The 26,625-nt window shown below is 44.9% G+C and overlaps 1 protein-coding gene across 4 annotated transcripts in view; it reads right to left on the minus strand.

The window, feature by feature from the left end:
• NEO1 (neogenin 1) overlaps positions 1–26,625 on the minus strand; it is a 157,995-nt gene that overhangs the window by 16,946 nt on the left and 114,424 nt on the right. For all 4 annotated transcript variants that reach the window (XM_072951072.1, XM_072951073.1, XM_072951075.1 and 1 more), the window contains exons 9-21: positions 26,194–26,348; positions 22,403–22,551; positions 21,897–22,035; positions 18,859–18,908; positions 17,684–17,831; positions 14,440–14,550; positions 13,171–13,365; positions 11,800–11,895; positions 9,090–9,265; positions 8,875–9,013; positions 7,018–7,125; positions 5,345–5,539; positions 1,645–1,713 (exon numbers count right to left, since the gene is read on the minus strand). In XM_072951072.1, coding sequence (XP_072807173.1) covers positions 1,645–1,713; positions 5,345–5,539; positions 7,018–7,125; positions 8,875–9,013; positions 9,090–9,265; positions 11,800–11,895; positions 13,171–13,365; positions 14,440–14,550; positions 17,684–17,831; positions 18,859–18,908; positions 21,897–22,035; positions 22,403–22,551; positions 26,194–26,348 — 1,730 coding nt within the window. The remainder of the gene's footprint in view (positions 1–1,644; positions 1,714–5,344; positions 5,540–7,017; positions 7,126–8,874; positions 9,014–9,089; positions 9,266–11,799; positions 11,896–13,170; positions 13,366–14,439; positions 14,551–17,683; positions 17,832–18,858; positions 18,909–21,896; positions 22,036–22,402; positions 22,552–26,193; positions 26,349–26,625) is intronic.

A 26,625-nucleotide genomic window follows, 5' to 3' on the forward strand; every position in this document is an offset into this window, starting at 1 on the left:
AGCATCGACCCTCCTCGCAGGGACAGGAAGCCTCGCCAGGACTAGTACAGCAGCTTCCCAACCACTCTTTCCTGACTTCATACGCTTGGCACCCAATTCATTCTTCACTGTCATGCGGGTCATAATGATGAGCAGAAGCCACAGTTCACCAGCAGCATCAGGCATCTTGCATTTGTTACTCACATGAGGAAGCTCTCACTTCTCAGCATCAGCACCAGCTTCTGACAGGCTGGCTCTAACCTGAGACTTTCTATCCTGTCTCTAGGCAGCGGGGCCCCAGAGAGAGCAGGCTGTACTAAATCGCCACGCCTTCGCACAGGCTGTTGCTGCATCCTGGACCACTCAGCCCCCTCCCTGGTGTTCAGCAAGCTTCCCTGCAACCTTTAAGACCTGGGTCAGAGACCGCCTCTTCCACGAAGCTTTCCCTTTCCTCCAGCAGGCAGTCTGTTACTCACCCTTCTTGCTCCCACAGCCTGTTATACAGAACCTGAACCTTCAGACGTGTGTGAATGGGTGAATAAACGCAGGAACGAATGCATGCACGAAAAGAAAGATCCCACAATAATCACTTTTCTCACAGCCTTGAATATTATACTGTGGGCAGCACATTAGTGTAACATCTGCATCCCAGGAGGAGAAACTCACACAGTTCTAGAACTCAGAGCCTACAAAGTTCTTGAAGTAAGCAGGTTTGTCTGGCTCTCCTAAGAACAGGCTGGTTCTCTGAAGCCTGAGCAATACCACTTTTATTTAAGTAGATAGCTGGAGATTTTAGTTCGATGATCAGACCAGGAGTTTCCAGAGGACTAGAAACTCTTTTAAACCTTTCTCCTCCATATGTTTCTTGTGAGGAGACAGTAAGGGTCATTTCTAGTAACTACTTCCATGGACATCGTGCCATCTGAATTCTCTCGTCCGGTAGAGAATCCCAGGCCTTTCAGGCTGCGGGAGAGTGAAAAAGGCACCATCAGAGGCTGGAAGACCTGGGTTTCGGTTCCAGGACTTCCACAGTAAGCGTGTGGATCCAGGCACGTCACTTCTGCACTGAGTCTCCTAATGCATGAAATGAGAATAATGTTTCCTGTTCTCCCTGCCTCACAGTGTAAGAGGATCAAATGTGATTTCCTGTGTGAGAGGGACTTACAAACGGTGGCATTCTGTTGAGAAGGAAGTTTTATCACTTAAGTAATTAGAAGGCACCAGACCTCGGGATGGCTAGGAGAGTGGTAATCATTTTTTAGAATTCCCAAACTAAAAATACTGCAGTAAGCAGGGTTGGGAGAAATGAATGATTCCACAGAATTTCTCTGGCTTGTTCTAGGTGATGGCTAATCCCACTAGAGGGTTTATTTTTGAAAGCAAGATCCTAATTATTTTCTAGAGGCAGTGGGCAAAAGGAAGGCTTGTTTGTTGAGAATTACTTTAAGCTGGATATACGGGGGAACAATTTTATTTGTGGATCCTAACATGAACGGAAATTCAGCAAACATTCCCCAGAAAATGCCTAAAGCTAATTCTGTTAAATAGAAGGAAATAAGTAACACGCTATGACCCCGTGCACAGGAGCTACAGAGACACTGCAAGATTTCAGGCAGAACTGCAGCCTGCCCACAGGAAGGCAAAAGGCCACAGGAAGGGCGTTACCGCTCATGGGAGGTTTGTAGTCGGATCCAAGGTCTGGCAGCCGGCTTCCTTTTCCTGCAGACCCTGAAGCTGAAGGAGAAGAAAGCATGTCAGTAGTGACCCAGCCCATCAGTGCAACAAGTCTACCTCACAGCTAGTCAAGAGTTTTCTACAAAAAAAAAATTCAGTCTGCTCTGTCCGTGAGAAAAGGAAGCAGCACATGAACAACAGGGGAAAGAGCCCACGTGTGCAGAGCAAACCAAGGCAGGGCTCTCTACGCAATGAGGCATCTGAAAGGCTGACACCCTGTTCCGTGGCCGCATCCAGGGTGGGCCAGGCCGCTCCTGGCTGTCAGGGCGGGAACACGCCTACTTCTCTAGCCCGGGAACAGCGCTGCAGCACCGCTCAGGGCGCTCACTGCACAAGCAGCGCCCCCTGCAACGGGTCAGCCTCCGCAGTAAAGAAATGTACTCTGTCTACAAGGGACTGGCTGTGTGGGTCTGGCCTCGCAGGTGTCAGCAGCGTTTGGATTCTTTCCTCAAAGCATAAAGCTGCCTTTCCAGATATAAAGTTACCCTGAGCAGGAGCAGGAAGGCAAGTGGAGGTTCAAACTGGGTTCTCAGTTCCTGCTCAGTCAACCTAAAGATCCACAGATAAAACACCGAAGTCTCTCCTCTGCGTGCTCACAAGGAACACTGTGTCCTAACCCATCCGCGTGGAGCTAACAAGTGAGGCTGCTGACTTCGGCCTCGGGACCACCTCACAAGCAGGCCTCAGAAAACACAAAGATCAGTTCTTTAAAAAAAAAATTCGTATTCTTGGTCTTGAATTTAATTCTACGTGTTTATAGAAAAAGCCGCTTGGTAAGCAAATGCAAGGAGACTTTCCCCTTTAAAGCAAAGGCCTTCCTCAGAGTTAGGAGCGGACTAGAGGCCGAGGAGGCAGGCTCGCACTGCTGAAGCGGTCTGCAAGAGCGGCCCCCCGCGGGCCGCACAGCACGGCGCTCGGCAGCCGCCTGCACTTCAGCCCTGGCTCTGATGCGTGCTGACTGTTAGACTTTTGCCAAGTTATCTGGCTCTGATTTTTGGGCCTCAGCTCCCTCACTGTAAAACAGTGATGATAATGGTACCTACTTCATGAAACAGCTGTGAGGATTAAATGGAAAACTTAATCATATAAAATATTTTGAGAACTGCCTGACACATAGTAAATGCTCAGTAAATATAAACTGCTAAATAAATGTTTAGGGAAGAATATAATCTCACCCCCTACAGAGGGTAGAGAGCACAAAGCTTCAGAAAACACTTTTAAATGAGTGTTACTTCTACAAACAAAGCTTGACTAGAAATGCAAAAACTCGACATGCTTCTGGATAACATCAGAGCTAAGAGCAAGCACTTCTACACGAAGTGTCAGGCTTGGAGGAAAGGGAAGAGGTGAAAACCTGGAGGTTTCTGTGCGTAGTTCATTTGACAGAATAAATCCAGGGATGAAAACAGTGTTTTCTGTGTTTCCAGAAGCTCAAAACCCTCAAAGACAACAGACACTCTTGAGTAACCAGAAGGGCATATTCTAGAATCTAACTCACAGGCCCTGACCTTTTCCACTGTCCACCCTGATTACTTTGTCCCCTTACTTCTGCCGTCATTCCTCCCACGCGGCACATGGCACGTGTCACTATGAGACGCTGGCAGAGACGAGACGGCACTTGCGAGGCTCTTTGCATTTCAGCGCACTTTTCTGGTCAGGCAGCCCGCGTTCAAGCCAAACTACCCAGAGCGGCACATTACGTGAATAAACGCTAAAGAACATACTTTGCCAATAAACTGATTCCTATATTTCCTATTATTTTTCCTTTAAACGTAGCCTATGAACAAGGAATTCAGAGGACTAGCCAAACACCAAAAATAAATATGGGCAAAGATTTTTGAACATCAAAGGTGAGGGGCAGGTGAGACTTGCACCCTGGCGACACATTTATACTCGGTGCGTAAATGAACATATTTATGTTCTGTGCATATTCAGTACAGTTACTTTTCTACCCTCATGCTAAAGTTAAGTCAAAGTTCTACCGTGATTAGGGGGCCTTACACACACATACACACGCACACGCACATACACATGCACACGTTTGCAGTTTCTTCAACATACAGCAAAGACTCACCGAACGCAAACACATTTCCAAATCCCTGAAGCCTCAAATTCTGAACCCTCCTTGCCCTTCATTAACCAAGATCCAAAGACTTTGTATTTCCAACAACTACTCTTAAAGAATAAAAGAGAGCATCAAATTTACTTTGATCGCTCTTCGTATAGGACACAGATACCAACTTTCGCTGACTTTCCAGAGGTGAAAATCACCGAGCACAGTCGCCTCTGCACCGCAGCAACCACAGAGGAAAGACCACACTGACAGGTGACGCTGAAGCTCATGCTTCCTGAATTTCCACTGTAAGTTATTTCCATCCCCTTTTAGAGTAAACAGGTAAACTCAAGGGAAGAAATGGAGAAAGAGCTCTGCATGAAGCTTATAACAAAAGAGAGAGCGCTCATTGCGTCAGGGATAATCATGCAGCTCAGGGGGTACATTTGTAGATTCTTCATGGGGGAAGAAAATAGGGTACTCATTGAATTTGATTAAACTTTTCACTTAGAGATAGTAATAAAATCCTAGATGTTACAAATATGACAAATTGGTAGGCTTGTTCTCATGGTCCACGCGCCTATCTGTGTTACAGAATTTTAGTGTCTTAGCACAAGGCTAATCTCATCTACACTTCAGGCCAGTCTCCTACAGCTGCAGAACTCAGATTACCTGTTTTTTTTTTCCCTGCCAGTCTGTCTAACTCCTAAGTAAATCCCCCAGCTTTTCAGATACCCCAAGTGCCACAAACATGGACTCGACTCTACTTTGGCCAATAAATACGTGATTTTTTAACATATGGTACTGATTTTCAGGAAAAAGGAAACAAAAACAACAAAAAGCTAATAACAGGTCACAACAGAGAGGAAAGGAGAGAGAGGCCATCTGCTCGTTTACCTTGGTCATTAGGCATTTTATCAGGGGAGTCCGCTAACAGGCCAAGCACAGGGGAAGAAAAAACAAGAGCAAGGATCACAAGCTTTGAAGACGGGACAGGCAGAATCTTTAAAGGAAAAAAAAACCAAAACCCCACAAACTTCCAAACAAACTGAATCTTGTCTTCAGTACTAGGAAAGAAATCCAGATAGGCTTTCCATCGTTTCCACAGACTCAGCCCTTGACTTAATTTTGTTCCTGAGCTTACTTGGTTCAGTATTTTATCTTCACTTTCTTATTCAGAGTTTTCTTTAAAGGGCCCCTTTTAGTCTCTTTCTCTCTACAAAGGTCCACAAAGCCTTTCATGCGCTGAAAGAGAACCATCCATCGTAATAACGTGTTGTTACTCTGTACGGGAACATCTGATCTGCCTGGTAAAAACTTCCAGATCACTGCAACTCATCATCCTCGAGCAGCCCGGAGTCAGAGCTCCCTTATAAGCCAGACGGTTAGGTCGGGAACCCAGGGAGCACTGATCTGGTGGTCGGTGGGTGGGATGGTTTTGAGATAAGCGCTCACACTGTGGCTCAAAGCTCAGCATTAGGACTTCCTCGTCCACAGTCCCTGCACGCTAATGTGACGTGTGCACACACAGCCCCCTCGAGAGACACACAAAGAAACGCTCCGTTCGGGGGGTGTTACCTTTGGGCGTTCTGAACTGGACAGCTTCAGACATGGGCCCCATGCCCTTTGAGTTCCGCGCTTGGATTTTGAAGTAGTACGGTGTGTCAAGTGTTAATTCTTGTATCTGGTGAGTCAGCCTGTTTCCCACAACGGGCTCAATAACCCAGTCGTGGATCTCTGCGTTCACATCCGTGCTGTAATAGATGATGTAACCTGTCCGAAGGAATTGGTGGGAAAAGAACTCATTCCTGCGTTTTCTCTTACAATCAGTAAGTCAATAAAGATACAAGTTACAACACATACAAGCAGAGAATCAGTTACAGGTTAAGTCAGCAATGGTGAAATGCATTCCAAAAGCGACAATAAACATAATACACAGAAAGTCACAATTTCAACAGTGTCCGGCTGCCAGTTACCATCCACACGAGCAGTTGGAGTAATAAAAATAGTTAAAGATAAAATATGTAGCGTTAAATACTCTCAGAAGCTAAGAAATGATAAAAGGAAAGTAATCCAATCATTCCAATATCCTAAACTTCGAGGGTCTACAAGTAAACCAGCGTAGTTGTGAAAGCCAGCAACAGCCTGACAACGCTATTTCGGCTCTCACCAATGTGACTTCCCAGGACAAAAACTCCTGGGAGAAGGGCAGCCACCTCTGCCGGGCTCTCCCAGACCTGGGAGGGGTGGGGGAGAGGGTGACAGCACAGTGACGAGCCACTCGGTACGTCCACCAGGGGGCACTCAGCCTCCACGGCTGGGGCAGGAAGACCCACAGCCACAAGCCTACCTGATCCACACAGTGCAACAATGCTGTGCATCACTCCTGGCTCTTAAAGACACAACAAAATGTAATCCATGTCAAGTCAGGCTTGACTCTTGAACGGAAGGGGCAACTTCAAAAACCTGAAGAATGACATCAGGACCAGGGATCCATGGAAAGGGGTTCTTGCTGAAAGCCACAGCAGGACAAAGCCAAGAAGCGCTCTCAGCTGCCTTAGGACGCCTTATTCACCACAAAGGAAGCTGAGGAGGAGAACCCCCGCTCCTCAGCACACACCCACCCAGAGCGGAGGCTCCGACAGGGGTAATCAGCCACTGACTCCCGCCAGAGCTGAGGAAGGCACGGTGCCCCCTGCTCTGGAAGTCCGGGGCTGGGGGGAGGAATCAAGGTCCCTGCAGAGGCCTAGGCCGGCTCAGGTGTAACTCCACTGCAAGAGCAAGGGAAACCGAAGCAGCAGGCCTGGGGCGGGGGTGGGGGGACACGACTAAATGCCTAGTGGGTTTTTCTGGGCTTCAGGGTAAAAGAGCTGCATCCATGTTCACTGGGTGTCACCCTGCAGAATTAGGCAGGGTCTTCAACTCTGAAGCTGGTCATCTAGTCAGACAGAGCAGAACAGCTTTCTTGCAAAAAATACGTAACGTCCACAGGCTCCCACACAGCGGAAGGCCGTCCAGTGCCACCCATGCCCACCAGATTTTGATGCAGTGAGGGTCAGAACCACCAGCTGGCGACTTTTTACATCGCTGTGGGCACGCAGTGCCCCTTACTCCACTTTCAGGACCGTCATGACTCACAACAGCACCTCATAAAATGACCAGACCAGGCTTCAGACCCCCCACTTCTCTCCTGCACGCTTCGGACAGGCAGGGACCGGGGCAGACACGCACTCACACCGCAGGTACCTTACCTGTAATTTTGCCGTTGGCTTCAGAGGGAGGCTGCCAATTTACAATTATGGTCCTGGGTTTTCCTTCTTTGCTCACGACTGTCACATCCTTGGGTGGAGAAGTAGGAACTACAAAATAACAATACTTGCAGTAATTCCTGTCCGTTTCAACTTAGTTCACCATTTCCTCCACCGTCTCCACTTACACGGCACAGTAAAGGGTACACACAAGGCAACAAAGGTAAAGTGTCCCCGGCTTCACAGAGCTCGCTGTTCACCTACAAACAGCTCCAGTAAAAACAAGACACGTGCAAACTACCAAAGAGAAAACACCAGGATGCAGGGCAGGCAGCACACTCGGGGAAATCGGGAGACATCCGCAGTCCCTGCTCCACAGGGCAGGGCCCCGCAAATGAGAAAAGTCATGTAATGTGCCCAAAATGACACCTCCCTCACTAATTTGGATTATTTTGTTAGAACATTTTGAAGTGTAAAATGATTTTCACTCCACCTACAGGTGTCTCTCCCAACCAAATATGATGTTTGAAAACCCCTATTTCCTCAAAGGGTAAATGATTTACAAATTAACGTTTTTATGTTAAGTTTGCACTGAAAAGATACAGTCATCTACTGAAGGTTATTGCTGCTTATGGAACAGAAAAACCAGTAAAATGAAAATGACAGTGCATTTTTGTTTCCATGCTATGGCTGAAAACTTTTAACGTACTAGCGAGGAAATGAGCGAATTAAGTATATCTTTAAATTTATTCTCTTCCTAAAATACTGGAATTCTCCTGCCATAAAATGGAAGGAAGTCCGGTGAAATGCAAATACCCTAAGGCGACATCATTTATTAGCCAACAGGCTGGAATGAAAGCCAAGAGATATTCTTCAAACTGGCAAAGAAAGCAAACTACAGGTCTCCCTACGCTTCTGTGCATTATATTTCTCTCTCTTCAAATTCAGCCCTTTTTCTCCGCGAAGATGACGAAAAGACATTAGGACCAAACCCAGCCTGGGGAGACTACAGCTCCATTTCTCATTATTTATATAAAGGGGAGACAGAAGTAGGGGGCAGGACAAACACCCCCCACCACGTTAGGGAGCACCAGGGGCAGAAGGGCAGCTGCAGGGGAGCAGAGAGCAAGCGCCGTCTCAGGGCTGGGAGGCTCGCTTCCCCCTTCACGTGCTTCGCTGTCTCTTCTCTTTCGTGTTTACTCAACAGACACAAACTCTAGGAAGGCTCCAGTGGGAGATTTTACAAGACGTTAACTGGTCTGCGGGAAGGCTGCCAGGGCGGCGCTGAGCGCTCGGCGGAGGGCAGTTCACGGCCTCTCTTCCATCTCCACTTACCAATAAGGCGGGATTAATGCGAATGACCCCTTACATGTCAACAGTGCTTTATACTTGACCACGTGCTTTACTTACAGGGCACTTTATTTCACCCTATCCTGTAGGAAAGGCAGAAACTACTTCTCTTTCATAGAAGGAAAAGACAGATCCAGAGAGAGAGGCTGCATGATCTGCTTCTGATCACGTAGTTGGCTGCCCTGGGATTGAACCCAAGTTTCTTGATTCCTAAAATCGAATGTACTTTGCTTTATATTATCCTGTTGTTTGCTGATGTTTTTGTACAGTGATAAAAACATAACCATTAATTCATCAGCTGAAAAGCAAACACTGGACTCCAGCTGTCGTGCTCACTGTGTTCTGTAAGCACGTCAGTTCCCACACTCGATTCCTTCCTGGCGTAGTAAAAGCAGGTGGTGAGAAGTCTCATGGCTTGGAAGGCGACACATGCTAGCATGGACTCTCACTGGCTCTCACGTTTGCAAAGAGCGGCTGTGCCATGTGACGTGAAGTTCTGAGGACACATACCTAATTCAAAAGTGGTCCCGTGGGCCGTCATGCTCCACGTGCTGGATCTTCGACCTTTGGTCACCATCACAGAGAACTCATAGAGCGTATTTGGCTTTAAGCCAGTCACCAGGTAGCTCAAAGTCGTTGCGTTCGCATTCTGGAAACAGATGAATCAAGAACTTCAGAATCGGAAGCACCAATAACTAGCTTTCTCACCCAGAGAGCGCGCGCACCTTGTACTTGGTGTTGGCCGGGATGTTGGTCTTCCAGCGGACCGTGTAGTACCGGGAGTCTGCGATCTTCTGGTGTTTGGGCAGCGAGTTGTCCGCCCACGTGATCCGTATGGCGTCGTGGCTCAGGATGGAAGCCTGAACTCCCACTGGTGGCATCATGGGAGTGGGATCTGGCACTGGAGTGTATGGAGCATTAATAACAAATAAATCAACTTCAGAAGTGTCTGGGTAAAACGTAATTAAAAAGGGAAGCGGCGTTTTAACATAAACAAAAAGAAAAGAAAAGGGAAATGCAGGGTAATATAATGGAATGAAAGGTGAGGAGTGGAGAAAGAGAAAGAGAAGCCGGAGTTAATAGACAACCATCATTTGTTTAAACGAATATTTCCACTAGTGTTCTTTCAGGAAAAATTTGCAGGAAAGCGTCCAAAGAAACAGTAATTAGCTATTTTCTCCTACTGTATTCTGCAGGTATACTGAATAGATACATAAAACTTGGTAATCCAGTGACTATATTAACACTCATACTTGAATTTTCTTTTTTCTAAAAAATTTTCTTTAAATTACTTGAAAATTCTACCTCCTGTTCAAAAGTATCATGAAAAGATGAAAATTGCTTTTAAAATCAAGGGCATAATTTCCGAGCAAGCAACACAAAGCTCGTGATCTGTTTTGATGTTTCAGTGAACGTGGCTGAATTTTTGAGACGTGGCTTATCAATGCTTATCACCGGACATGCAAGGGTCCTGCTATGAAACCTGGGACCTGAATGTCAGCCAGTGGCAACTTAGCCTGGCCTGGTATTGGGGGCATCTGATACCCACACAGTTCAGATCTGCTGATGTCCTGGGTCTAAACCGAATACAGTAAGGTGGCTCACATCCGAGTAAAGCAAAAGGAACCCAAGGGCATTACTCTTCTTCGGGGAAAGGCAAGCTGACAGCATGCAAGAATTATCTTCTACACTTTCTCCCGCAGACTCAGAGAACAACCCACTGTTGAGTCCCAATCAGTTATGGAAGATGCCACAGTTATCAGGAGCCCAAGGGACACAGCCATTGTGAACTTCAGAAGTCAGAGCACTTATTCGACAGCAAGTCCATACTCGGGTTCTGTCCTGTCCTATATGCAATAGACACGTTCTCTGAGCATCACTGTCAAGACAAGGGCCAGAATGAGCAGAAGGCACCGTGGGCCCGGGAGACACAGTGCATCCGTCTGGGCTTTCTCAGCTCTCAGGCAGTGTTCTAAGTATACGCGCACTGATTCAAGCTAAGGTTTTAAAATGCGTTTCCCACAGAGTTAAAGTAACTAGTCCTTCCTGTAACGCAAATTCTGAAATCATGTGGGCCTTGTTTATGAATAATGGCCAAGCTAAAGTAATAGTCTCCATTTGTGTACTTCCTACACAATGAGGACTAAAAATAACAGAGGAATCGCATACATTATAATCAAGGGCTTTGTTCAAAGATCAGAGCACACACCAATTAGCTACAGAAAATGTACCTTCAGGTGCAAAAATCATCAGACTTCTTTGAGAAATTTCTTATTTTTAACAACCCTTGCAAAAGATAACTAGGTTACAATGACTTATGAACACTTCCTTGTATATTTCTAGCCAGATGCTATTTTTAAGTCACATAAAAGAAAATAATTCCAAATCTGACTTAAGAAAATTGTAGACTACTTATTTAAGTATTTTTTCATCTTACTTTTTTCCTTTCTGAAATACCAGAGCTATTTTTAAAAGAACTTATAAATTTTAAGCACACAGGAGTAGAAGACAGGGCAGAACTACCAAACACAGCAATGATGTTGGTCTTGTTAAGTAAAAGCATAAAAAAAGGGACAGAGATTATCTTTTTTAAAAAAATGCCAAATCCACACTATTATGCAAAATATCCAGAGTACACAGCAGACAGCACAGACTCACAATTTTGAGAAACAAATGGAAAGGAGCATTTCTGAAAATGCTAAATTCTTTAGTTTTCAGGACCCTTTAGAAAAACTTACAATTCTATTATGTTCACTTCAATAAACTTCCTCATTCAGATCTAAATCACATGCTTTATGTATCTACAGAACTTTGATATTATTCCATTAAGGATATTTTAAATAGATAAATTACAAAGAAAAAGTAATGAATATTTGGTCTCTTTTGTAATAAATGTACAGTTGCTCACATGGACAGTACAGAGGACTTTATACTCTTTATACAGATAAAGCTTATAAAAAGCACACAGGAAAACTTTCCCAGCTAACTAAGGTGACTAATAAAGGAGATGTTGGATTCACCAATCATACATTTATTTCATCAGTAATGTACAAAATCCCTTGGGAGATACAGAGATCCTTCCTTTTTTTTTTTTTTAACTTCTTTCAGTTATAACTCACATGACCCCAAAAGATGGAAAATCACTTACAATTCTCCCACAGCTACGCTTTCTAGATCCCAACATATTAAAAACGAGTTAAATATTTACATAGATTTGTTTACATAACAAGATTCTTAGTATTTTCTAAAAAGAAAAACAGGGATTAATAGAAACGTCCATGTTGAAAGCTCATTTATTTTCCAGTTTGAAGCCTATACCCTAAACGGACAAGCACTTTTCCTTCCACTGACACCTATGAAGCACAGCTCATGACAACATCCTACTTCAGCTTCTGGAAAAAGTGCTGAGGACCAGAGGTGCACAGGGTCCCTTACCTGTGTGAGGTCTGGTCACAGCACTCTCGTACAGGGGGATGCCTTCACCCACGTTGTTAAATGCTTTCAGGGTGATCACATAGTGCGAGCTGGGATCTGAAGGAAAGAAACAAATACAAACATTAAAAAAAAAAAATTCCCACTACAGAATTTCAAAAATTCACTGTGTATAATCTTAACTGCAGAGGAAGTCAGGAAAGATTTTTGAAAGCTTGATGTGGGATTAGTTTGGCGTGTGGGGAGACATGGAGATGTCAGTGTACAGAGCACAGGAAAACTGGCCGAGATCACCTTCCTGGAGTTGGTCCCAGGACTGACTGCTCTCGAATCCACTTCTGACTCCGACTCATCAATGGGTTAGTGCTGTTACCGTACACTGAACAGCGTGGGTCAGAATGGATGAGTAAGATTTCCATGTGTCGGAGGCCCATGGGCGGAGCTTGGAATGAAACAGACCCTTTTCCTTCTGAGAATGAGGACAGGGACTGGAGTAGCCAAGCTAGAGAGATTGGAGATAAACTGTTTTCCGCATGGGAAACGCCACAGTGATAAGTGTTACTAAAGATTCTGAAACTAGGGAGTAAAAGTTTGACAAGAAACAAGATATTTATAAAGACTCAAGGTAGCTCGCCTACAAGGCATTTTTTAATTATGAAGGAAAAAAAGTAAAAACCATGGTGGTGAAAAGTGGAAGACACCATTATAACCAGCGATGGAAGTTAACAACACCAGCTCTCACAGGCCTCCTGCTGACACACTGGTGAGAACACATGTTTCCGTGCTGTTCCTTCCAGAAACGCATAAACTGAATACAAAGAGGAAACACTACAGAGTCTGAACTGAGGGACATTCTACAAAATAAAAATGGTCCATACTTTTCAAAAATGTCATAGTCTTAAAGGGTAAGAAAAGACCAAGAGAAAACTAATGAAGCACAGTGACTAAATACAACATGGGAATCCTGCACCAGAAAACAACGTTTTTCTTTTGTTATACATATTAATGAGGCCACTGGTGAAATGTAAATGAAGTCCACAAATACTGTCTCACAGCTAATGCTGGTTTTGATAACTGCACTGTGGTTACAGTTGAAAACGCGCTCATTTTTAGGAAACGCACGTTGAAGTATTAGCGGGTAGGAGGGAATTATGTCTGCAACTTACTCTCGAGCGGTTCTGAGAGAAAAACAGGTGCATACAGAAGATAAAGCACGTGTGGGGAAATGCGAACCTCTGGGGAGTCTGAGTGAAGGACATACAAAAATTCTTTGCACTATTTTTTAAAGTTTTCTGTAAAACTAGTATTATTACACAATAAAGAGTTAAAAAGAAAGAAATCACACATGCAATTACGTCCTCTTAGCATACACACCCAGATTCTCGATGGTATAATAGCGCTGTTTATAGTCCACTTTTATGGTCTGGGCATGAGGGCTACCAATGCCATAACCAATGGCGTAACCTCTGACCACAATGTTCTGATTCTCCGGAGGCGTCCAGCTCACTACGATGCTGGTGACAAGTGGGCGGACGTGAAGAGAACTCGGCACTTCAGGAACGCGAGTTTCTGAGAAGGAAAGTAGAAAAGCAAGATGAAATCCAGGCCCACCTTCCTTCCGAACATTTCATCATCCTTGCAGAATGGTGTTCAGCCTCCTGACAAATTACTGGTGGCCAAGTTTTTTCCATGATGCCCAATAATTCAAAGAGAATCTGTCTGTATAGTGAAGTATGACCCATGGTTTTATTGCAGTCTTAAGAAAACAAAACTCAAACAGCCTGAAGTATAAGATGTTGCAGTAATTATTTGGGAGGGAAGACAAAGAGATTCAAGAACCTCTGTCCAATGGAGAAAAACAAATAAATTGTCTTTCAAAGTGTTACCCATTCTTCTTGGACCCACATAGATCCCCAAACCCTAGCAGGTGGAATGAGAAAGGCGTAACACCAACTAAATAAAAGCTTGCTGTCAAGAGGTGATCCAGGATCACATTACAGCAATGATATCAATTACTTACCCCCCTGAGTAACATGATAAGTCAGAAAATATAAAACCTTAGAACCACAAATTGATTTAAGTGATGGGTGAGTAAGAAGCTTTAAAAGGTGGCAATTTACAGCGCCTTTCAAATACATTATTACAAGGCATACATTTCTACCTCAATTTAAAAAGTAGTAAACAAAGAATGAAAATAAGGACTCAAGCCTTTTGTCTTCCAGTGCAGCACCTGTCTCTGATAAAGGCACGTGCACACACCCGTATGGAGTTACTGAAAAAACTAGCGAGGAAAAGGGCAAGGTGTCCAGGACGAAGGCAAAAGGAAACTGACTGAAATAAAGGCACAGTTTATATCGTTTACCCTTACATTTCAGACCATCCATCTGCTTAGTGGCCTTGCTAAAAAAAAGCAGACTTAAAACACTTGTACATTTGTATCTGCTCTGTTTCTGCTTAAAGGGACAGTTCTTTAAAAGCGACTGTGAGAAAAAATACACATTCCAGGAGACTTGCTGACAGCAGTATAATCCACTAACGTTCACAGCTCTAAGCCACATATACCCCGAATCTGTGGCTTTCCAGTCTGACTCATTTGAGCAGTTGTCGCCCGGCTGTGGCAGCCCTGCCGACTGCTGTTCTTACCATCTAGGTCGCTTTCAAAGGTTTCGGCGGACAGCCAGTCGGTAGCTGGGCCTGTACCATTGATGGTTAGAGCAGCCACTCGGAAGTTATATTCGGTCCCCCGATCAAGACCTGAGACCCAAATGAGAGAAAAGAGGCTGAAACAAGAGCTTTGGAAAAACAAAAGATTAACAATCTCTCATGAAAGCAAATATCTCATCCACCAACTTAGTACAAAGCTAGTATCTTGATACAATTTCAGTTGCAGTTAACACAGAACAGGCAACACATAAGCGCAGCACAGAGGCGCTCCCACCTCTCACGTGGAGGCTGGAGTCCGCACAGCCTGAGAGGAAAACAGAATGAGCAAGGCTCCTAGGAGGCTGCAGATGGTTTTTTAAAGTGCCTGAAGGTACTCAGAGACCAAACGTAATCCCATCATTTCATTACTGAGGAGGCTGAGGCCAGAGAGGCCAATGAGAATGAAAGAGTTGTAACAAAGGAACAAAGTCGGTGGGTCTCAGAGGACACCAGACTCTCCGTCCTCTGAGCCACCCCATAACCACAGCAGAAAAATTTTAAACATCAAACATGGCTTAGCAATCGTCTCAACAGTTAACTCGTTCATAAGTACATACAGTAAGTAAAAGAGGAGTAAATCCTTCCTACTGTGCAATCTTTCATACTTACTAGCAGCTAGTAAAGCACCTGATACACCCACGTATCAAAGGCAACACAGAGCCACGTGTCAGTCTGCCCGACAGAGGACAGCAACAGAGAACAACGCGGTCAGCCACTCACAGGCTCATGCTTCTGTTTTTTTTACTGTGTACAAAGACACATAGAACCTACCATCTTAACTATCTTCAAGTGTGCAGTTCACATGCATCTGTTTTTAGAGCACTTACGTACCCGATCCCGCGACAGGTCTTGTAAGGGGTCTGGAAAATTACCCTACCTCCCCATATCCAGATAACGGGGTCTCTGGCCAACAGCACAGCACAGCAACGCCACAGGGAGGGCTACTGCAAGAGGAGCTGGCCAGGAAGCAGGATGAGCCCCGCGCGGCACGTCTTCCTTCACAGGGTGAGAGGAGAGACGGGAGCTCTGCTCCCTGCGGGCCCATCCTGACTCTGCTTGCCCACAAGAAAGCAAGCAGCCAGACAGAAGGAGACGCAGAACGGCTGGGTCCAAGTCAGTCTACCTGCCTGTCTCCTCCACCACACACTGAGCAGGAAGTACCAGAGGGGACTAAACCGGTATGAGTGACTGTGAACAGACAACAATCTGGGCTACCGGCAAACACGGCTTAATCGAGGACGTGGAAGAATCCGACCAGTCAGATTATCACCCCCTTCCCTTTGGGGAGCTGCAGCATACAAGGGTGAGGGAGACACGTGATCAAAGGGCGGAGCCCCTCCCCCTCACAATAACCTGAGGGTTCATCCGCTGAAACCAAGGCACTCAGCTCACATCATAAAGACATGGCAGGATGTGTTAAGCGCTGTGAGTGGTACAAACACAAGGCACAACCGTAACTGCTGGTGAAAACGTAAAGTCCTATCACTTGCTGCTCAGAACAGAATTTTGGGAACCCGTACTGCTCTCTAATACTTGTCAGCCTCAAGTTAATGCTTCAAGGTCTGCACTTCTGCTCACACGGTCTGCCCAGTGCCAGCACGGACTAACAGAAGTTCAGTAGTCTGTCAAACAAATGGATGAATCGAAATATGATTTTTAAATGCCAGAATTTTGATAAAAAGCTATTTTTATGATGAAAGTGTTATTTTGCTTATACACCAATTATTTCGCTGAGAAAATGAACAGCCAGCCTACACAGAGGCAAGGACTGTATTTTTATTTATAAGAAACAAAAACGGTGCCTGGTGTACAGTAACTATCTGCTATTAAATATTCAAAATAAAGGCCTTATAGGTGGGAAGTGTTATTTATCTGTATTTGGGGTGAAATCAGACTGACCTGTAGGAGCACCTATGAGCAGTTTTGCTGCACTGCTCCCTCAGTGGGATCTCTCAGAAGCAACCATGCAACCAGATCTACCTGCCGCAGCTTAGAGCTGTGGGGTTCATGTGAAGAAACCAGAAGACTTAAAGGTACCCCGAAAACAAACATTCGCTTTCTCCTAGCCTGAAAGAAGTCAATCCCGCCTGTGATGCGAGGAGCACGCAGAAGAGCTGGCCGGGCACCAGGGCGCAGGTTTTCACTGTCACTGGCTCTCTCAGCTTTTAGAAACCTATGCCCATATGAAGGGGAGGCCCATTCCCCTTTTCACCCTGGATCTCAGTTCCACCAAGAACCTGGCCTTTGGGGACATAGAAACGTGACTGTTGTTGAGCTTCTCTCATTCTTTCAGAGTCTAGCCAGGAGGGCAGCGATGTAAGAAGTTTCGAGCTCCCCAAGGGTGATGAAACTCATTCTCAAGGCTTAGATAATAATACTAGCAAATAACTCCAGTTCTCAGTCGTTCTCTTCTACCAGCTCTGCGAGGAAACCCCAGGACGGTGTGTTGGGGGATCTGCCTCCGTTCTCCCTAAGCACGGTTCCACTGCCCAAGGAGCAACAGGCACTTCATCCCCTCCCACACTTCTCCAGCAAAGCCAGCTTGCTCTGGGCGAGCCAAGTCCAGCTCCCCTACGTAAGGCAGGAAGGGGGGGATAACTGTCACCCATGTCAGAGAGGGATCAGGGTCCAGTTTTATCAGGTGTGCTACCTGCTCCGTGGCACATAAAGGGAAAATTAGACAGAAGGAGCTACCCTGACAGAATTTTCTAAAACTGTATCACGTTCACAGTAGCAAGAGTGATTCCTGCATTGCTGTGGCTACTCACAAATGTTGTTTCAGGCCACACACAAGAGCGGAGTCAACGCTGCAGAAATCATCTTACAGGCCTCTGCTGTCAACCCGATTGAGCAGATTCTTTGCTTACATAGCTTTATCTTTTTTTTTTTTAGATTATGAAAGAGTGACATACACACATTCAAAAAAGAAAACATGGAGAATACAGAAAAAGCCAAGTAAGGGAATAAAACTCAAACACAATTTCACCACGGGTGGCAGAAACTTTAAGAGTGTTTTCCACTAGTTTTTACCAAGTCAGAAGTAGAACGAACTATTACACGAACAAAGCAAACATGGTTCAAAAGAATCTGTAAGTCAACGGCCCAAAGCAGTCGTCAGAACAGTGTAATTCAGCGTCTGAGAGACACCACCTCTGAGCTTCTGCCGATGTGCAAAGCAGCCTACCTTCAATCAGCTGTGACAGCTGTGTCCCAGTCACCAAGGTCTCAGTGACATCACTCTTTCGGGAGGCCTTTCGGTAGCGAATCTTGTAGCCAGTAATCTCCCCATTTTGTGCGGCTGGAGGCGGCGGCTGCCAGTGGATCACAATACTCTGGGAAAGACAAGATTACAGGGGACAGGCTGAATGCATCAAGTCTTGGTCCTGTTTGTGCATTATTGCCCTGAAATCCCTGCGGAAGAGGAACAGCACAAAGGCAGCAGAGCGCTCAGGGTTTTACTCAAAAATCACTCCAAAAATACTTCTTAATTTTAAAACCCTCAAAGACCCAATGGGGAGCCAGTACATTCTGGGCGCTTGATCTCCTGGGTATTTTGCCAGAATGAAGACACTGGGCAGAAGTCTCAGTGAAGTTTTCGAAGGAAAACATCAGGTCAGAGGCACGTGGATTAGGGAGTAAACCACTGCTGGGTGTAAGGCTCTCCCCCACCTCCACTGCAGCAACAGTGAAGTCAGGTAATTTCTGTCTAGAACTTTTCAAAGACAGGGCTGTTAATGAACAGCTGGTTGTTTCTTTCTTTTTTTTCCTTTTTAACATTTTTTTATTGAGTTATAATCATTTTACAATGTTGGAACAGCTGGTTGTTTATTAGAGGAAAAGGAGTCCCCAGGTACTTTTTTTTAAAGGATGAAGTATCCTGGTTGTCTGTGCAGCCCAGGGGGGCCCTGGGTGGTACACGTGCCTTCAGTGGACAATGCACCCGACCAGGAGGGACGGTTTCAGCAATGCAACCACCTGCCAGGCGCCTGCCTCTGATTCGCACTGGGCTCACCTCGCAGCACTAAGAGGCTATGGTGTCGCAAACAACAACTTCCTTCTTTCTACCTTGTCACCAAGGTTCTGGACGGTTATGATCCAGAATGTCATGATTTCCCTAATAATGGCACTAGATTCGCAGAAAGGCTAAAGTAATTTCGGCGTAGGAGAAAGGCAACAGAGTTAGGCAGACTAAACTGAAGTCGGTCTCCAAGCCCAGCTTTACTGGCAAGTGTAACATCTGTCACTTCATTTCTTTCCTTGCTTGTAACTGTTCTGCTACAGAACCTCTCCTCTCTGTAAGCCCTTCTGAGGCTCAACAGTCCATCGGTAAAAATGAACAACAGCAATATAAAGTTTTACCTTTGAGTTTCTTACTTCTAAAGACAGATTCTGAGGAGCAGCACTGGGAACTGGACAGGCAAAAAAAAAGAGAAAACAAATTTCAGTTACCCACGTATCACCCATCATGGGACTCTTCTTGGCCAGACTTTACACAAACGTGCATCTCACACCCCGAAAAGCAACCTGAAGGTCTAACCCCAGCAGCCGTGCCTGCATGTTGATGGCAGTATCTGGATAGGGTGTGGCACGTTTGGTTCATTTAAAATAACACGACATATTCATGCACCTGCACCCACACCCAAGGCAGGCCACACCTCTGGGAAGTCAGGTACTTATTTGACAGATATGACAGTGACTCCAAACTTTTCAAGACTCCAAATGCATTCTGAACCGATACTGTGCTCCTCTGAATACTCTCGGCAATAGCCTATCTTTATCTTGGGACACATTTTCCGGAAACAAGACTAATGAATACGGGAAGTGAATGAACTGGGTAATGTCATCGTGAGTCCGAAAGGTGATGGACATAAGCCAATGAGCTTGGCTTTCTTGTGGGGTTCCTACACTGGTTCTGAAGGCAGTTCCCACGTAGAGCAGAGACGTTTAAGCAAGGGCAGCTCAGTACAGTGACCATCTGGCTTCCCAAGGCAGCTACAGTAGGGAACACTCATTCAGGTGTGAGAAGTTTGGGACTGCTGGTTAAAAAGACAGTTGTGTAACTTGAGTTTCTCACAGATCAGAACACAAGACAAGGGTATCTCAAAGTTTATGGTCCACACACCCGCCAGCACCTCCTTTCGTAGTAAGTATAAGAAGCAAAGAAAACTTAAGTGAACCTGACTCATTTCCTCTCCAGTCACAAAATGCTGACTTGAGCGTTTCTCTCCTAACCCACCCATGGACACTTCTCCCTCCTGTTCTCTGATGTGTAGTGACCAGGCATATAACCAAGTGCCCTCTGTGCTACAGGCTTTTTGAGGACAGAGGTTTTTCCTTGTTCACTGCTGTATCCTGTGCTAATAACAAGGCACGTCGGGCCTCACCCAGAGATTCAGGCGCAGAGGGTCTGGAGGACTGAGGCACCTGTGTTTTGAACAAAGTGCAGGGGTGGTTTCAGCCATCTCCCTGTGGAGGACCTGACCGTTGCAGGGGCACCAGCACAGCTGTTGTCGCTGTGTTTATCATCATGACCATCACCATCCTCGTCCTCCACCACCAGCTGAGGTGTGGTGCACGCTCCTACACGGCAGACACTTTACAACAATTCTTCAAAGGAGTTTCTATGACTAGTCCCACTGTTATAAGTGAGAAAACTAGATGTGGTTCAAGGCAGGTATTTTTTTCAGCTGGCGTAGGGGCCAAGGCTCATCTTGCTCCAGAGTGCTGCCCTGAAGCACCGTGCTGAGACACTCTCGGCTCCCACGCCAGGCACTGCAGTCAGCATGCCAGCCCCCTTAATACAGGTAAAGCCGGCTCACGTGCAGATCGAAAAGCCTGCCTTAAACGTTTTCCCCCTTGACTTTTCTTGAAAGCTTTAACCAATGGGCTTCTGTAGGTGGCTAACCAAACTACAGTTTGTATTTATTTTCCCCAACTTTCCGTCAAGCACACAGAAAAGAGCAGCAAGAATAATACAATGAACACCACACACTCTTTTCCCGGATTCACCAGTTGTTAACATTCTGCCACATCTGCTCCAACTCTCTCGCTATATCCACACAGACACACTTCCCTGTCTGCATACTGTTTCCGAATCACTCGAGAGATAGGCGCAGCCATTGCGAACCTCACTGCTAAACACTACAGCATGCCTCTCCTGAGAACAAGGACATACTCCAACACAATGGTAACACAGTGACCACGTTCAAAACTCTAACATAACAAGATTATCTAATATACCTAATAATCTAATATTTAACTCTGCCTAACACCACACCAGTCTAACGTTAAGTAACTGTACCAAGAGTGTCCTTTACAGCTGTTTTGACTCCCAGATTCAGGAGCCAAAGATCATACATGTCTAATTTTATTTCATGTGTCTTTAATTTCCTTTAATCTAGATCCTAGAATGAGTCTCCTTTTTTTTTCCATGAGACTGATATTTTTTAAGAATTCAGGCCAGTTTATTTATTTACTGTTTTGCAGACTTTCCATCAATTTGGGTATGTCTGGTTGTTTCATCATGATCGGGTTCGCAGGTAACATTTTTGGCAGGGATACAACACAGGAGAAACAGGTAAAGTTATGTCTTTCTTGACGCATCACATCCCATGATGTCAGTTTGCTTCTGTATTAGTGATGTGGTATCTGACCACTTGCTTAAAGGAGTCAAACTACAGCCTCTAACGCAAAGGCTATATATATATATATATATATATATATATATATATATATACACACACACACACACATATTTTTTAGAAAAAGACATTTTTGTGACACTTGGATTTAGCTGAGTTTCAGGAAACAATACAAACACTTACTAAGTGCAGTGAACTGTTGTTTTCTGTTCTACCCTAAAAAGGTATTTTTTTAAAATGCTAGTCTTGACCTACTCAATCTCTCCGGCGAGATGTACTTTGAAAACCACTGCTTTAGGTCATGGGTATACGCAAATAACTTAGAAATTCAGTCACAGGTGAGAAATAAACTGTCACAAAACACTAAGGAATTTAAAAGACCTCTCTGGCATGCAAATGTGATTGCTAAGTAGAGCAAGGTCAGCCTTCCAACAGACCTGGAACGGTCTGTGTTAGGAACAGGCAATAATATTTACTCATAAAAAAGTGCCTACTAAAAATAAAGACACTAAGAAGCTATTTAGTACCGAGCACTGGTTCTGTGTGCTCTCACCAGATCTTTACTGCAAACCCAAAGTTGGCATATCTACCCTTCACATGTAAGGAGACACGCTCACACATGTGAAGTGACTTGGCCAAAGTCGCACAACCAGAACCGGATTTGAACTGAACCTTCTTGACTCAATCCCGTGACACTCCTACTACGCCACCAGGGCTCCCAGCGCGCTACTTTGTTCCACAGGAAGAAAGACTCACCATCTGAAAACGTTCGAACAGCAACATCTTGTGTGGAGACTCCAGGACCATGTTTATTGTAGGCCACCACTCGGAAACTATACTCTGTATATTTCTTCAACCCATTAATGGTGTGGGAGTGACTTGAAACATCAACATCCTTGAATAAAATAAAACACTTTATATACACACAACTCAAGTCAAATGAAATGCTGCAAAATAAAGAATTATCCAAATTCTATATTTGACACAATGCAGATTTTTTATCCCTTTTATAGAACGCTATTTAACAGTCAAAACAAATGAATCATAAACACTGGCAATTTCCCGAAATATTGCTTGCTTAGTGACCCTTGCTGGCAAGAACTACAGAATAAATTTTGGTACCAAGAAATACAGTCAATTCTTCTTTTCCTATACATCTTTTTTTTCCCGTCAGATTTCTAGACAAGCAAGTACTGAGTTTTGGAAATACATTTCAACTCTACTATTCTGATCAATGCATTAAAAATAGCTTCATATGATACCTGTTCTTTATCAGTCCCTTTTTCCATGTAGTACAATTTGTAGTTCTGAATCTCCCCATTTCCAGACAGTGGTGTTTCCCAGGTGACAGTGACGGAATTAGGTGAAGTCGCATATGCTCGGATGTTAGGTGCTGGGCCCGGGAGTTGAACTAGAAAGAAAATTTCAAAACAGAAAGATGTAAATGAAATTTATTGCACCCCCTCAGTGACCACTCTCAGCGATAACATCACACCGGCCATGTTTTAAAAACAATAGAAAATAAGAAAACAAGTGACTAGACGAAAGCGGTTTTAGGATAGTATCTAATTAAATGACTTCCCTCTTTATGACTCAAACCCAGAAATGATCTGTCAAGTCTCTCAAATTTATTAAAAAAAAAAAAAGCGAACACTGTAGAATTCTCATGGTTTGTAAGATCCTAGTCTTGCAGTGGGACTGCAGCACATAAAAGCAACGGTCACACACAGAGACGCTTCCGTCGCCAGGCAGTGGGGATGCAATGAATGATGGACAGAGGTCTTGCCCACCAAGAACTGCCAGTCTAGAGGGAAGTCAGACACATAAATGGTTACAAGAATGTCGTGAGTGCTCACAGCTTAGGTAATAATTTCTGTAACGAAAACAGCATCAAGAGAGTACACGCTTCTGCTTCTATAAGGAAAAGGATGGCTTGGTGAAGACTTCCGGGGAGCAGGAAGAATGAACAGTTTTCTCAGATACTAGCTTAGCGCAAATTATTCCAGTCAATGGAGATGACAGGTGAGAAGACAGTGTTTTGTGGTTCAAGTTGGAACAGAGAATGGATGTGGGAACAGAGAATGCTGCCACGGATGACAAGAGCCAGACAGTGGAGACCCTCCGAGGCCCTGCTAAGAGTCTGGGTTATCTCTCGTGGGTGTTAGCTAATTACTGAAAAGTTTGAGCAGGAACATGACAAGACATGACCAGATTTGCATTTAGAAAGAATATGTGAACCCACGCATGGAAGAAAAACAGTAAAGGAACAAGGCTAGACAAATAATAATTTAAAAAACAGCTCCCATTGACTGAATGCTTGCAGTCAGTCCAGCATTAAGTGCTTTACATGTATTTGAGTTACATCTTATTTAACCTTTGCACTAAAGCAAATGAGACAGATGCTATTATGATCCCTACTTACAGATGGGGCTGAGAGGTTAAGAAAGTCCCAGATGATAGGAAAGAGGGTGAGTGGTGGAGCCAGGAGTTAGGCAGTTTCTGGTTCTAAAACGTGGACTCAAGAAGACCAGTTAGGGGATTGTGACAGCTGCCTTCACGGGGTGTGTGTGACTGGAAGGCTCCACAACTGGTTCACCGACTGCCTGCCCAGCTCTAAATCCCACGACAGCTCACATCCTTTTTTTACAACATTCTTTTTGTCTGACTGACAGGTTCCAATCCCAAATGACACACAAATCCTGGGCAGTGGCTACGCCCCCACTCTGGTGGACGTTCTGTATCTGAAAACCATTTCTCTGGTGCTAGGGCGTCTGTAACGGACATCCATCAGATTGAAGGGAAGGGAAAAAAAATTAACAAAATGTAAAACAAACTGGTTTTCTTAAGCAACAGCACCACAGCTTAAGATTAGTTTTGCTACCAACGTAGAGAAACCTGAATATGGTTATTCTGACTGTTGTTTGCTTTATTTAGTCATGAATCATGTTATTCACTTAACGTTAAGGGCATATTTTGTGCAGCCTGACAGGTGGGATTTGTCACGCTTCTGCTGCTACGGAAAACTTTCCTCTAACTTTTTAAGGGGAAGGAAAACACAACAAATTCCCTTGAAATCACTTTCAATATATTCATTGGCTAAACATAGGCAAATATGATCCTAAGAAAGGCGCTAATAAATTCTTTTCATATGTACAGAGGCATAAAAAAATGGAAAAAATTTTAAGTTCATTTGTAAAGCTGAAAATGTAAAATATTTTCCAAGGGCTGACTCCAACACTTACGCCTCCCCTCAACAGGCTGAATACCTCCAGACGAAATGCAAATCTCTCTCCACTAACTCCTCTTTTGCCAAAACATGTTTCCAGTAGCTCTCCATTCCTAAAACACCCTCACCAGAACCTGCTGTCACTTCCCTTTACATTCTTTAGTTACTTTCTTTTAATCAAACTCCCTGAACGGACGACTGTGCGGCCTCCTTTCCTTGTGATGACAGAACATCACACTATTGCCCTTTAACCTGCCTGCCTCTGGTACCAGACTAAGCTCCTTGTGGCCAGAAGTCAAGTCTTACTCATCTTACGTCTTGGCTGCCTAGTACAGCAGGAATGGCACATGGCAGGCACTTAGTCAATCTCGTCTTTCATCTCTAAACTGACAATGCCCCATTTGTCCAGTGGTTCTCAACCGTTCTACTGGTAAGTTCTGAAGTGACAATGAAAGCCATATGCTTTTTCCCCCCATAAATATTTTTACGTTTCTTCAGAAGATTTGTAGCCCCAGGATGGAACCCTTGCACTGAATCAAATCCAGTGGTCTTTTCCTTTTGTATCGTGATTCATCTTGCATGTGCATTATTTGATCCTATTTTGGGGAACTGGGTCAAGTATCCTCCCTTCCCAGGAATGCTTGCTCTAAGTCAAATGCTTCAAGGCCAACCTTCAGTCTCATCCTCTCCTAGGAACCTGACTTGCTTGACCTTTTACAGTAACTGTTCTTTGTTCTCTCTCATGAACGATGCCCACACACAAAAGGTAATGGGGGAAAACTGAGCTTGAAATAGATTGTTTCTGCTCTTCTCTAAACACAGGACCTGTGACATTCAACGTCCTTTCCCTGTGGTGAGAACACAAGACCTTCCTTAAATCAACCCCGTGACTCTCTGATGGTCCTGCCTGGGTTTGACTCCTGATCTTTAAGCTTTTATCACCAAAATGATCAGTGGCCTCCTGTCCTGACTGCTCATTCTTTAGGGGGAGAATTCCTATCTTGTTCACCCCTTGCCTCTCTAATAGCTTGTGTCGTGTCTGGATGAGGAGGTCCTCAACAGCTGTTTGCCGGGTGATCAGCTGCAGCGTGAGACAGTCAAGTTCCACAGCTTCTTGACTTTGCTTAGTCCACCCATCATGTAGAGTCTCTGAATTATTTCCAGAGTTTCACTGGGAAATTCATCTAGTCTGTTTAGTTCCCTAGTCAGTAGCTTCCACAAATGTAACTCACATGCCCCCTAGCTGAAGTAAAAATTTTTGTTACTGGAAGTCTGTTAAAACAGAAAAACTAGTACAGTTAACAGTAAAAGAAAAACTCGGAGGAAAAACAGTGGTTTGTGAAAAGACGGTAAAATTTAGAAGAAAGCCTCGTTGGAAAAGCATTAATTCTGATTTGACTGTTACAAAAACTGTTAAATACCTACTTTGCTTGTGAGGCACTGCATGAGACAGGGTGGGGAAGATAAGGATGACAAAGGCTTCTCTGCCATAAAACTAATGAGTTACATTCATAGAACGTGACAATGTGCCTCAGACTTGTAGAGACACAATACTAGATGAGTTCAGAGGGAAGGTTCTGGAAGGCGTCTGAGCGAACTCTCACAAAGGATCGGTGAAATCCGAGCATCCGTCAGCAGAATTACGTTGTCTTACACTATCTGCTGCAATTAGGTGAGAACTGCTTTGCTCTCGGGGAACTGTTCGTAAGGCCCCCGCGGTGAGGGGGCGGCGAGGGGCCGCGTCGGTGGCGCCTCGACGGCGCGCAGGCGCACTGGGCGCCGCGCAGGCCCCCGCGGGCGGGGCTGCGGGCGGCGCGGCGGACTCACCCTCAGGCTGCGTTTCTACGCGAAGCGGCGCTGAACTCTCTCCGGGGCCGTGCCTGTTTTGAGCCGTAACTCTGAAGACGTACACAGTCGCTGGCATCAGGTTTTGAATGGTTACCTGCATCTCTCCTGGGCGAGTGGTGTTCTCAACACGTTCCCTTTGGATAAAGAGGGGTTTGGAAAGAAGCAGCATGGATTAGGGATATTTCTGGAATGTGCAGTTTCATTTTCATCGCAATGCCTACAGATACCACACGACATCAAAACGTTAACAAATTTAAGTCAAATTAACTCTCAGAAAAGGAATTTGGGGGGGGGTGGAACAGTGCACAGGCTGCGGACACACGTGTCTGGCAAGTCACTGACGTTCTTGCTTAAACGTTACCGACACTGCTGCATCTAATCACAACTTCCTTTCAGAAGACACAGACAGGG

This window comes from Vicugna pacos, chromosome 27 (genome assembly GCF_048564905.1).
Source record: "Vicugna pacos chromosome 27, VicPac4, whole genome shotgun sequence".
Classification (NCBI taxonomy): domain Eukaryota; kingdom Metazoa; phylum Chordata; class Mammalia; order Artiodactyla; family Camelidae; genus Vicugna; species Vicugna pacos.